The sequence below is a fragment of the Sebastes umbrosus genome, chromosome 8, assembly GCF_015220745.1.
Source record: "Sebastes umbrosus isolate fSebUmb1 chromosome 8, fSebUmb1.pri, whole genome shotgun sequence".
NCBI classification, from domain to species: Eukaryota; Metazoa; Chordata; class Actinopteri; order Perciformes; family Sebastidae; genus Sebastes; species Sebastes umbrosus.
The window spans coordinates 28,107,142-28,120,294 of NC_051276.1; the positions used below are offsets into that span (position 1 = coordinate 28,107,142).

Sequence of the window (13,153 nt, forward strand, 5' to 3'; positions counted from 1 at the left end):
GCAATGTAGGCTACCAAAGGAAGCTAATCAATAAGGTTATGAATATTGGCTAGCTGAGTCAACATTAGCTGTGCTAAGTTTTGGGAATAACTGAGAGGGTTAGTTAGGGTTTTTTGAAGTGGGGTTGTATGTATACTCCCGTGTTCTACCAGGTAAAATTACTGTTTTTGTCAATGTAGTCTGGTAGCTTCGAAGAGAGCGATATAATGGCTTCAGTTCCCGTCGGAAAGGGCTGTCTGACAGCGAGGTAAGTGTATTTTAGCGACCTAAAAAAAGGCCCACTTACCAAAAACCAATATCACTTTAAGTGTACTCTATATTTAGAATATTTTTACCGCTTTACTTTGCCGTCAGACAGCACTTTTCGACGGGGAACTGAAGCCATTATCTGTTCTCTTTTCAAAGCCGCAAGACTCTATTGACAAAAACAGTAATTTTACCTCGCAGAACAGAATTGCTGGTCTACCGCTGCATTGATCGGATAGTTTGTTTGTTATTTTGTGACTTTCGGATCTGAACTAACGTGGTGTCCACAGCAGTATATTAGCTTCCATGCTGGTACTCTTGTCTGCTTTTCCAAACTGGAAGCGTGCCGACCGCCATCTAAGTTACTGTATGTACTACACTAAGGATGTACAGTGTATATATATATATACTGTACATGAGGCAGCGTCATCGTGCAGAAACCTACATCAGGTCATGTGGGAAATTTTTTTCAAAGGGCTTGGGAAAACAGCATTTTAATGCTAAAACATACGTACTTTGACCAAAATGTGAATGTTCGGATTTGAATACATAAGGAATACCACTGGAAAGTTACAAAAATAATAGATCTGCCCTTTACTGTAAGTATGCAATGGTGGCACTTCTCAAAGGTTGTTCATCCTTCTAAATTTTCTGATGCTTTTTATTATAATTATAGTTTCCAGTTGGCAGCATAGCTCAGAGTGATCCATTCTGCATTTTTACAAGTAACAAGAAAGCAATTACTGTAGTTGTTCAGCTGAGGATGCAAAAAAATCTGACATTGAGTTACCTGTTCTGTACTGCTGACATTCCTTTTTATGTCAACGCTAATGAATGAAGGTTTGAGCCTTAGATGACAGAACAATCGGTTAATTATCAGCTGTCATCTCTAGTAAGATACATGAATGTGTCAAATGTATATAGATGAGATTAAAATTATGAAGACGTGGCAATTTGCCGTCACTGCTATCAAAAACGAATAGCAAGATATTAGACTGTGATTATGAAATCAGTGTATTGGGAGGATACTGATATTAATGAAAGTGTTGGCGATGATGATGAAGCTGGCAAAGATAGCAGTGACATGTAGCAATAATGAGCACGATCGATGATATGTGCTGATAACAATGATGGAGATGATGAAGCTGGTGCACTGTAGGTGGTTGTAGTGATGACAGCAGATCTGTCAGAGCGATCAAAGTCTTACAAAGACCAGTGAGTCAGCTGACACCTGCTCTGAACAGACCAGCTTCCAGTCATTTTTGAGAAGTTGAACAATATTGAGGAGTGGCACTGCCAGACTGTTTGTATGGGGATCTAATACACAATATGTGAAAATGGCTGAGGCTGTAAAACCCTAATGCATCAGTTGGCCAGTTGCCCTGGGCAACCAGACTTGGACCACTGTCAACCTTTTAGTGTGGTTAGGTTTCCACTCTTTGCAACGAGTTCTTATATCTTAAATGAATGGATAAACATTTGCATTTGATCATCCCCCTGTCACAGTACTTTCAGAAATGACAACATTTTCTTTTCCAGTGTGACCCCCTGCAGGCTGACAGGATGTTGTCAGGAGTCCGAGAGATTTATAGGTTGTGAAATGTGATCAGCGTGGGATTTGTGTCCAGCTGGCTGGAGGATGAGAGGAGGTGGAGGGTAAAGTGAGATAATCAATAACTGGCCCATTGTACGACACGGTTTATAAAGAATGTATCTATTTCAGCATATTTACAGCACCTGGGTGTCCCCCTTGATGTTTCTGTCTATAGGAGTCTCTATACAGTATTGATATCTACTGTATTAACTGTGGGCAGTAAATAGACTAAATGAGACTTGGAGGATCTGCAGGAACAGAGGGATTAACCATCTTTAAACACAGGATGTGGTCAAAACAGATAAACTCACGCAGATTTATTTTGGCTTCATCCAGCCTCGCCACCACATTGCCTCTCCGTCAAAAATCTGTTTGGAAAATGGGCATTTGGTTTGGCCTGTTGGTGTGCAATGAATCAGAATTTTAGAGCTCAGTTGGAGCTGTTAGTCATATTCTCATTAAGGCTGCACCAGTATATTACTCGGGATGATTTGTGTATTTTCTCAGATGTAGGCCAACAGAGCAGCAACTTGATAAAAAGCAGGGCTTTTGATTGACTGATATGCAGCATAGACTTTATACCATCTGCTGATGTTTCAGCAGCACTGAGCTTTCTACAGAGCTACAGAGCTCACGTCTGTCAGTCGAAAGCACTTCTGCTTTTTATCAAGTTGTAATACTTTTTACATTTTCTAGGTCTTGGTCTGTCAGCAATTCCTCCTCAATATCAAAGCTACATGGTAGACTTTGATTTTTGCCATTCATGTTTTCCACTTTTTGATTGACTCTTTGATGGATTGATGAATTAATTTATTCATTTTTATATTTTTCTGTCTATGCTAGGGCTGTCACAGTTAATACGATAATAACAGGTTATTGCAAATTTGTTTTAACGCCACTAATTTCTTTAATGCATTAATGCAGCTTGCGATTTCTTTAGGTTGTAGCGGGCTCAGTTTTAAAGCTAGAGTGAAGATACTGGCATCATATGAAACTGGAGAACCTAATAAATTCGTTGGTACCAACTATGTCATACTAGTTTGTCACGAAGGACGCTAAATAACACTCTTAACTTACACTAAATTTTGGCGAGGAAAAACTGGTATGGACATTTTCAAAGGGGTCCATTGACCTCTGACCTCAAGATATGTGAATGAAAATGGGTTCTATGGGTACCCACGAGTCTCCCCTTTACAGACATGCCCACTTTATGATAATCCCATGCAGTTTGTGGCAAGTCACAGTCATTTCTTTATGCTAAATGCAGTACCTGTGAGGGTTTCTGGACAATATGTGTCATTGTTTTGTATTGTTAATTGATTTCCTATAACAAATGTAGGTACATTTGCATAAAGCAAGCATATTTGCCCACACCCATGTTGATAAGAGTATTAAATACTTGATAAATCTTCCTTTTAAAGGTCGATTTTGAGCAGATAAAAACTGTGTAATATTGTATATGTGTAAATATTGTAATCGATTGACAGCCCTACATTCAACGTATACCGTGGTTTGCAGAAACATCCAATGCCATCATTTTTTTTGGCGACTGGGTTGTGTTGTCCCACTGTAGACGCTTTGATGCAGATATCCTCTTCAAATGGTGCAGTGTATTGTGTTTTTTATACAGTAATTTAGATTCATTTAAAGGTGAAAAATGAACTGTGGATTTTTAATTCAAATTTTGAGGCTCCCCCAGCAGCTGCCTTGGGTAATAGTTCTTCATTAATCTGCAACAGCTAAATGAGAGTTTCTTTTGCTGTAAGCATTAGTCAGTTGGAAAATAGCTGAAAGGTAACGGATATGAACACGGTTTAAATAAATATTAAGATGAATGTAGATGTAATAAAAGAGAAGCAGCTCATTAGAATAGAAGAGGATGTGTTATTTTGCAAACCTCTTGTCCTCTGCTTGTTTACAATCTCAGCTATTTTATTCTCTTTTATAGTTGGATGTTGGCCTCGTTGTGGTTGCTTTTAATGCACCATGTTTGTTATGTGTGGCTTTATCATTAATACTTCCACACAATTATTGAAGAATTCGTCTGCCATGAAAAAAAAAACATGTTTGTTTATCCATCAGATTTCCAGCTGATTACTTTTTCATATTCTTTGCAAATTCGTCGCTGCCCGATTACACACTGTGGTTGTAAATGATTGTACAGCATTTCACAACTTATTTATTGCACAGACCGCTAAAGAATGTTTCCTCTGCCCTTTTGTCTTTTATGCTTATTTATAGCGCCCTGCTTTCACAGAACAATTATGCTTTTATTTTGATTTGAGCACCCGAGGTTTAATGAGGGGTTTTAATGTGGTCCTTGGGGTAAATTGCATGTTGTGCGTCATTATTTTTCATTAAGGATGAAATCTCTCCGCAGTTGACTTGAGAGTTGAAACTCGAAAATAACGAGTGCCCTGGTTGCCATGCATGCCCCTAAACAAAACCTTTATATAGATATCAGGAGGAAACGTCTTAAAGCTTGCAAGTGGCCTTTAATTAAGTCTCTGTAACACTGAGATACTAGTGTGTGCTTGGCTGTGAGTTGTACAAGTGTATATGTACTGGCCAGATCATCAATCACACCATCGTTTCACCTGCCTTGTCTAGCGTCTTGAGGGATTTAGTTAACAGAGAATCAATTAGAAGGCCTGAAGAATGTGAGAATGTAGGATATTTCGAGCGAAAGCTGCCAAACTGAAAAGCTCACACAGTCGGCTGAACTGAATCTGAGCCGTGCCCCAGAAAAAGCTCACAACCTGGGTTACGCAGAGTAGCACCAGCAGCTGCGACCTTCGTAATCTGTTTTTTTTTGCAAAAAAAAGGGAGGAGAGCGCTCTGCTTGGTAGAGAGCTCTCTAGAACGCGGTCATCATTGAGTCCATAGTGTTTCTGATGAGTCACTTGTACACCATCAGTAATCTGCACATGCTTGGAGCATCAACAACGGAGTGGACACAGTACTATGAGCAGCTTTTCTATCAATATATTGAGATAGTAACATTTCTGGAAATTCTATTGAGAAACTAGGAAAACAGAGGATCAGTTCAATGCAGAGTAGTACAAAATAAATACAATTCTCAATTTGTGCACAAAAGCAACTTAAAATAACCAGACAGAGAATGTGTTTGCGTTAAAATTCAGTGAATTAAATACTAGCGGTGACATGATTCTCCAAATCTTCAATTTTTCAATTTAAACATGCCATGGTTAGACTATGGAGTCTTGATTCGTAAAGATCAACAGATCATAGGTTTCATGCCCTGACAACCTGAAAACATTTACACTTTCAAATTCAAACTCCTTTCTTATTTAGAAAGTGTTAGACCATAACACATTATAACTAGACTTTATATATATAAAAAGCTGCATCTTTTCAATACCATTATCTGTGTGACCCCCCTCAGTACATAATCATTACAAAAACAAAACATAAATCCTTCTGCAGTGCATTACAAGTGTGCTTTAATCTACAAAAATACGGTCTGTGAGCGGAGCTGAGCGACGACACTCAGCAGCCCGCTAGCATCTTGCTGTCGCAGCCAATACCAGCTGCACTGATTCAACACTGTTGAGCTGAAAAACGTGCTTGTAGGCTGAAATTCAACTGGGGTATTGTTCTGTCGGGAGACGCAGTAACTTAATGTTACACCAAGTAAGAGTAGAAGAGCTATGTAAGCAAAAGTAACTAACTAACTAACTAAAATCAGCTAGCCACTAGGCTAATTCATGCAGTGTAAAATGCCACAGGCATTCAGGAAGTGCCCTGAGTATCGTAGTGACAGGGACGGCCCACGTTTCCCATCATGCCTGGCTAGTTCAGAGTGCAAAAAAGACTTGATTTTGATGGTTGAGATCCGAAGTTAATTTCGGAAGTTAATTTTGATTGAAATTGTGACTCCCCTATTAAATACCTGACAAATAAAGGCAGAAATCATATACTGTAGAAAGTCCAGTAGAGTATAGCCACAAAACTGTTCTGCTCATTGATTGCAACATTATCCATAATGATCTAATACACTGACGCAGAGATAAACAGGATAGCTGGATGTTATTGTCTCATGATATATATCGTCCTGTTGTCCACACCCCATAATAACCCTGTAAGTAATCCATAATACATGATGAGATGTCTTGACACTGCTATACGAAAATAATGGCTGATGCTGTATCTGCAATTATATTCTATATTGCGTATACCATTGCCACAGGCATCGTTTAAATCATGATCCAATTACTTTTTCTGTCCTTCCATTTTTTTTTTAAATGTTCCTCGCAGTCATTTTAACACCTGGTCAGGTCACTTTCAAAAGCACAGTAAGAGTCACTGTAGCTGGTAGCGTTGCACAAAGGTACAGAGGTACTGTTGCTATGGTTACCTGCAGTTTAATATACCTGCAGACCGATTTAGAACTGAGGTTTAGCTGTTGACCTGAACTATGTGTGAGGTGTTCTATTATAAGGTTTTAATGAACACTTGCCAGCCAGTCAGACACAGGTATTTTCTGTGAGAATGAGGAGTATGTGGGTGATCGTGTCCACCAGGTGTATGTACAGATCAGCACCTTATCATATAGGTTATGGCCAGAATAATTAAGCTATAGGGCAGGATGTTGTTGTTTTGTTGTAGTCTTGTTCTTGTTAACCTGGTGTTAAGTTACTGCAACTGACTAGTCGTATTTTTGGAGGGGAGAACTTGAGCTGCCTCTGTGGCATGTGAGGAACAGTATGGGAGCTGTAGTATATGAGGAAAGTTTGGCAAGCTTCCCGACGCAGGTAAACAGATTGAAAACTACAAATCCCATTTGCCCTTGAAATTGCTGCAGAGATGGTGTATGTACGTGCGTGAGGCCCTCCCACTTTATATCAGTCAGTCCTTGAGGCAGTTCTCAGTGAATGTAATACTTTGAAAGTGCTGCTCATTTTGCACTTGTTATCTCAGTAGCTCAGCTCATACTTGTGATTCCACATCTGCTGCAAAGAGGTGAGGATCTACTTGCATTTTCGGTGTATATATTTTATCATAATTAGAGTAAGACGTGAAGGGCATCATGTTGCTAGCTGCATGAATATGAAACAGAGGAACAGATTCAGTGTGTTGAGTATTGTCAGCTAATGGAGGCAAAGGGAGCCTCTGTCTATCTTAGCCTCTACACTTCTAAAGCTCTTAGCAGCCAGATAGCATCTTTATTGCTCATTAAAGTGTTGTCAAATAGCCACAAAATGGACAGTGGGATCACCACAGAGGGGTTGATATCGTTCTTTTTATATACTGTATAGTGTCCGTGATAAGCGGACTAATCTTTTCCAAATTGCTCTTTCACTTCTGAACTTAAGTTTATAAAGGGGCAGTCGGCACCTAGCAAATCACACTGGTATAGTAATACAGTAAGTTGTATCAGTCAAATAGCTGGAAAATAAGTGATAGTGTTGCTCTGCCACATACAGTGCATCAGTTTTGTTGCATATTCCTCAATGCAGTTGAACTTTGTTATATCTTTTATCGCCCTCTTATATGCACTACATGTCTAAAATAAAGTGAAATTAATTGAATATTGAATTGAATCTGGCTTTTAACAATGTCAAGCTCATTCTTGCAATATCATTGCTAACTAAAACCTGGTTTTCCCTATCATTGAGCATTTTTTAAATCTTTTTATGGCAGCATTACTAAAAAGCTACAGCCGAACGAACATTGCGGAACATTAATCCAAATTCCACTAAAAGCCATTGGATTGAATTCCACAGCTGACGATTTCATTGGTTCCTGGGACCCATAATAATCGACTATGCACTGTGGTTGAGATGCCGAAAGGTTCTTGGTTAATTACTGAAATGGGATGGGTCCTCTCTTGTGACCGCCTACTTCCTGGGTTTAATGGACACTCCATTAGTCCTTTTAGAAAGGCGTTAATGGGATGATGACGTTCCTTGTTTTGTCAAAAACTTTTCAGCCAAACGGCCTGAGCTGCCAAATGACGACCTTTTTACAACACAGATTCCTTCAGCTTTCCTTCTTCACACTCTGACCAGCAGACAGGCTTTGAGTGTTTACAAGCTTCAAAGGGATATCAACCTGAATTATATTTTTATCCATCCACCACGAAATTGATATTTTTAGACGTGCTTTGGGCAGGACCTTGAAGCGTCTTACTCACTAGACTTACAGTGTATTTACACACATTTTTGAATTGCAAGAGCAGTGCAACAACCTACAAACTTGATACTCAAATAATAATTCTGTTAATAGTGTTTTAAATCTTTGGCTGAGGGCCTCAATGTACAGTAATATCTTTCAGTTATATTACACAGAAGACCAACTGAACTGTAGGGGGGTATGCAGATTTTATTATATGTATGAATCAAAACTAATTGGCTATTCAGTAAGGGCACTTTCACAAGCCAACATTTAGTCAGTTTTAATCAAACTCTGGTGCAGTTTGTTTGGGCGGTTGTGAACGTAGTAATCGTACTCTGGTATATTTGTCCACTCCCATGTTGATAAGAGTATTAAATACTTGATAAATCTCCCTTTAAGGTACATTTTGAACAGATACAAAAATTTGCTATTCATTTTCGATCAATTACGATTACATATTTTGATCTATTGACAGCCCTAGTTAAAATTGATAACCTTTACTGTATCGGGACTGAATTTTAGAGTTAGATATCAGACATTTTCTGAAGGAAAGTGCACACTACAAGAAACATTGGTACGAAAGCTCTGCTCTTAATGCTTTCTATATATTCCTGTAAGGGGATAAGGGATCTTTGATTTTCTGTAGCGGACGTTTTACTTGTTATAGCAGGGAAAGCACATCTGTAACAAATAACATTAATGATGGCTCAATTTCATAATCAATGTTATTAGTCAATCCTGTGTTATAAGTTGCGTTAAACTGTCCACTGTGATAAAAAGTCACAGTGGCTTTGTGGGTTTCTGCCTCAGCCAAGTCCCCGTTGTGCTGTGTCACCTTTGTCTGTGTGCTATTACTGGGTTGATTTTATTTGCAATTTTGAATATTTGAAATGAATGTGTGCACTATTAGGAAACACATTACTATACCATACATAAAATACTTCAACTCTGTGGTTCAGCCTCAGCAATTGGTTTCCAAAGGGAGTCATAGTCTTAGAGTGCACAAGTCAATTTTTTCTGCATAAAATCGAACTGAGTGTTTAACCTTTGACTCCTAGTCATTAAAATCAATATCTGGGTATGTCTCTCTGTCTGTCCGTTCCCTCAGTGTTACACACTCTTTCAACATGGTAACCTCAACCTATGAGATTGACCACGGAGGTGTGTCCACTGATCCCCTGTGGTTTGCATTAAGTGTCCCATCTGTTCTTTAGCCAGCTGAATCATTGTTTTTTTATTAACTTTAATAAGCAGTGTTTGCCTTGCATGCGCCCTATGAATTATAGCTCCGAAATACATTTTGTATTTCCCGTCGAGCTCAGATTCAGTCAATTTCCACTGTAAATGTTTCTATTTACTTGTATTTGGAGTTTGGAGGTGACTCAATCAACGAAACCTTGGTGGAAAAGTCTTGACAGTAGGCTTCAACTGTGCAGTAAGAAGCAGCTGCTCAAATACAGGATCTGATCTGCAGTGGCGCCTTAATATGACTTGGGGCCACGATGCTTATCATCGTGCATTAATTAGTAAACACCTAATTCCGTCCCGATATTCTAACACGATAATCTGATATCAACATGGTATCAGATCCCATCTTGATCCTTCTTGCTGCACAAACTGTGTTCAGATTCTTCTACAAGGTTATAAAATGGTTGCACTCTGACTCGAGATGCAAGTGATTGCAAATCAATCGCAGTGGCATCCCTTTTCTTGCTCTTTCCTTCCCTTTTTTCCTTCTTTCTCGACCCCACTCTCTCCTAACCTGTGCCTATCTGTGTCCATGTGTGCTGCGTCCAGGTATCAAGAGGAGTACAGTATGGACTCAACCAATGCCCAGTAAGTCCTTGGCAGCATCATGCTTGCATGGCATGAATTGTGTCTGCAATGGTAACTGTACACACAGGACTGATTTGAGATCACCAAAGCACATTACGTACTCCGTGTTCACTTTGGATTTTGCATACACTGGATGTGGACATAATGCCTTGGAGGTAATATCACCATTACACGTTATCTGTAAAGTGGGCAATGATTGTTGTGATAATGGTGCAGAATGCTGAGGATAATCCATTCATGTGTGGCTACCTTTTCAACAATTGTTGTGGCAAAGACTCAAAGGAAACATTTAGCTCAGAAATGCAGATTTTTGTCACATTCGATTATACCACAGTAAATGGTGAAAAGGAAGCTTGTGTGTTTTTATCAACGTATTCCAGGTGTATTATCTGTCACTTGACTGAATGTTCACACCAGTCTTCACTCTGTCACTGTTGTCAAGATGTTGTCTTAAAGCATTAATCATGTGAGCCGAGATGAGAGTCTCTGGATGGGTGCTGTGTTATCTAGGTGCTGAAAACACCAACATGTCAATTTTTGGAGCTGTACTCATGCTGTGTACTGCTGCTGCTGGGTCACTGATTATAAGAAAGTTTATTATTATAGAGTATCAGTACTTTACTACATTCAAGCTGCTGTGTGCAAGTGCAATGGATTTAGCCATCAGGTAGAAAAAACATCTCTTCTTTTCTCAAAGGACATTTTGGAGTGTTTATTTGGGTTAATAGCTTGGAGTGATCTTTGCTGTTGAAGCTAAAGTCGGTAACTTTGAGCAAATATGATAAAGTTATTTATATAAAATGCTCTCCATATCCTGACAGTAGTGCATGAAACAGATAATCTGTGAAAAAATCATGTTCCTCTGTGTCCTCAGTGTGCTCCTGTGCTTTTAATGGCATTGAAAGATTTTACAGCGCCGAAGGAAAACAACCAATCAGAGCAGCTGCAATCAAACTGTCAAACTAGGCAGCACTGATTCTCAAATGTTTTCAGAAACATCTTGTAGTGTACCGTTTAGCTGTAAAATGAGAAAGTTTACTCTGTCAGGTGGGCGGTGCTTGGTTTTGGCTCCCTGTTTTCAACATGTTAATTCTCATTTTACAGCTAAACAGTTCACTAAAATATGAAAACATTTAAGGTGAGAAATAGGCATTGCAGTAACAGAATTTTTTGATTCATATTTGATCAGCGCTGCCTAGTTTGAGCTTTTTATCAGAGTTTGTGAGTTTCGCAAGCAGCGATTGACAGCTGCCCAAAGGCTAGGGCTGGGCGATATGGCCAAAACCTTCTATCATGATATAGGGGATTTCTGTTAATTCAATGAATAAATATTCATTCTAAACAGTAGACACCCTGCACTGCTACGTTCACAGCTGTAACACTTACCGTCCATTACACACGCTCTCTCTCTCGACCGCACACTGACACTCACTAACTTTAAGCACACAACCTACACACACTGAGCAAACCTTAAAGGAGTTGGCTACTTGTGTAACTTATTTTAGTTTAAAAAACATATTAACAATACATAATTCCTCGATGATTAGGCCAAGTGGGGAGTAAATTTAGGGCCGCCAGGCTTGCAATACACTGGCAGAAACCCTGAAATATACATCTAACCTATATCGCGATAGAAAAAAAGATATACAATAGACATTTTTATATCTTTTTGACAATATATATTTTCATATTGCCCAGCCCTGCCCAGACTGCTCAGCTCTGATGTTGTTTTCCTCCGGTCTGTGAAATCTTGCAAATGCCATTAGGAGCACCGGAGGACACAGAGGACAGATTATCGGTCTCATGCACTACTGTCAGGATATACTGACAGTTTTCTAAAAATAACTTTTTATCACATATGCTCATAGTTACCGACTGCAGCTTTAACGAAGCCGCTAAATCCTGATTGTGCATTGAGCTAATGCAGGAAAAACAAGCAACAACAACCACAGCTGACTGTAATAGGCTTAGACTCCTGTCAATCAAGCAAACTCCCCTCTTGAAACTGCAAATCTCTAAATAGTCTACTACTTTATACAGTCTGTGATTCAATAGACATGCTGGCAGTTCTGCATTTCCATAGCAGACTTACTGCAGAGGTTTCACCACTCAGCTGTGGTGGTGGGTCCCTGCTTGAGTGTAGTGTTCACTGGGGCCGAGCTACTGTTGGAAAGTGGATTGTGATCCTTGGGGACGTGCTAAGTGGAGGGCTATCAACATGTGTTGTCATGCGAGTGTTATTTTCATCACTGTTATGCTTTTGTGGTGAGCCTATCTGTAGAAATTCAGGCTGACAGAGCGTATTGCGTTTTATGTAACCTTGTTAAAGGGAATACGGTTCATAAACATCGACATAAACTTAAATTCAGCTACTGGTGATGGACCTTGCTTTCCTGGAATGATTGTTTCTCGTTTGTTTCACATGAAAAACTACATTACACAAACACACAATACGTGAGAAGACATTTTTTAGGTACTTCCTGTGGTTGCAGTGGATCTATATAATCACAGGAAATGGCAAGTTTGCGTTTCAGCTCATCAAAGAGCATCTTCATCTTTGCACAAACCACAATGTTTGGTTTCAGATCATCAACAACAGAAGCATCTCTACATGTTCAGCAACAGCACATAATGAAACGCAGAATTTCATCTCGGTCAAGGGTGCTCGAGGTACATTCTTAGTGGGTGCTTGAACCACCTCAGCTGGTTCCTCTCAATATGGAGGCGCGTTATACTGTGACTGCCCTGAGTAGCGACCCAAGGTAGGTAGCAGGTTATAAGAAAATACTTCCTGGATTGCATTAAACAACAGAATAGTGATATGTACTTTACAGTAGTGAAAGTATCAAAAGGTGGATTTTTTTCTGTAACACGATGAGAAAGAAATGTGTCCGTCATATCTGAAGGCTTTATTTGACTCTGCATGACCTTGATTTGTAAAGCTGCTACCTACTGGTGTCTTTTCAAATGGAATACTATCATTGCTGTCTTCACAGTGTGCGTACAGAGGCTGGTGTAATATCAGTAGGCTATATCCCTTTACAACCTTTTTTCCTGAAAGTGGTACAGTGTGAAAAGAGACACATTTTCTTTCTTGGCTGTCCATAGAAAAGTAAAGTCAGTTGAGCAGTTGTAGAACATTTAAGTGTGCTCTCGTATGAAGGATAGACTAGATCACCTGTCATGTTTATCTACAGAGGTTTCCATATATAAATTTAGAATGGAGTTTCTTCGAAAGCATCAAAATGGCAAAACATCTGCATTATTCCTTTGTAGTATCTTCTTACTTATGTTATTGAAATTAAACAGCTAATGCTTTACTTGTATTTTGTTGAAATT

General features: G+C 39.2%; 1 protein-coding gene across 22 annotated transcripts in view; it reads left to right on the top strand.

Annotated features, from left to right (window-relative positions):
• LOC119493027 (potassium channel subfamily T member 1-like) overlaps positions 1–13,153 on the top strand; it is an 87,098-nt gene that overhangs the window by 28,382 nt on the left and 45,563 nt on the right. For 15 of the 22 annotated variants that reach the window (XM_037777995.1, XM_037777987.1, XM_037777988.1 and 12 more), the window contains one exon: positions 9,776–9,814. The exons of 6 other annotated variants lie outside the window; for them this stretch is intronic. In XM_037777995.1, the coding sequence (XP_037633923.1) occupies positions 9,776–9,814 (39 nt within the window). Of the gene's footprint in view, positions 1–9,775; positions 9,815–9,838; positions 9,970–13,153 lie in introns of those variants that run through there. One more of the 22 variants, XM_037778006.1, reaches the window with a different exon arrangement.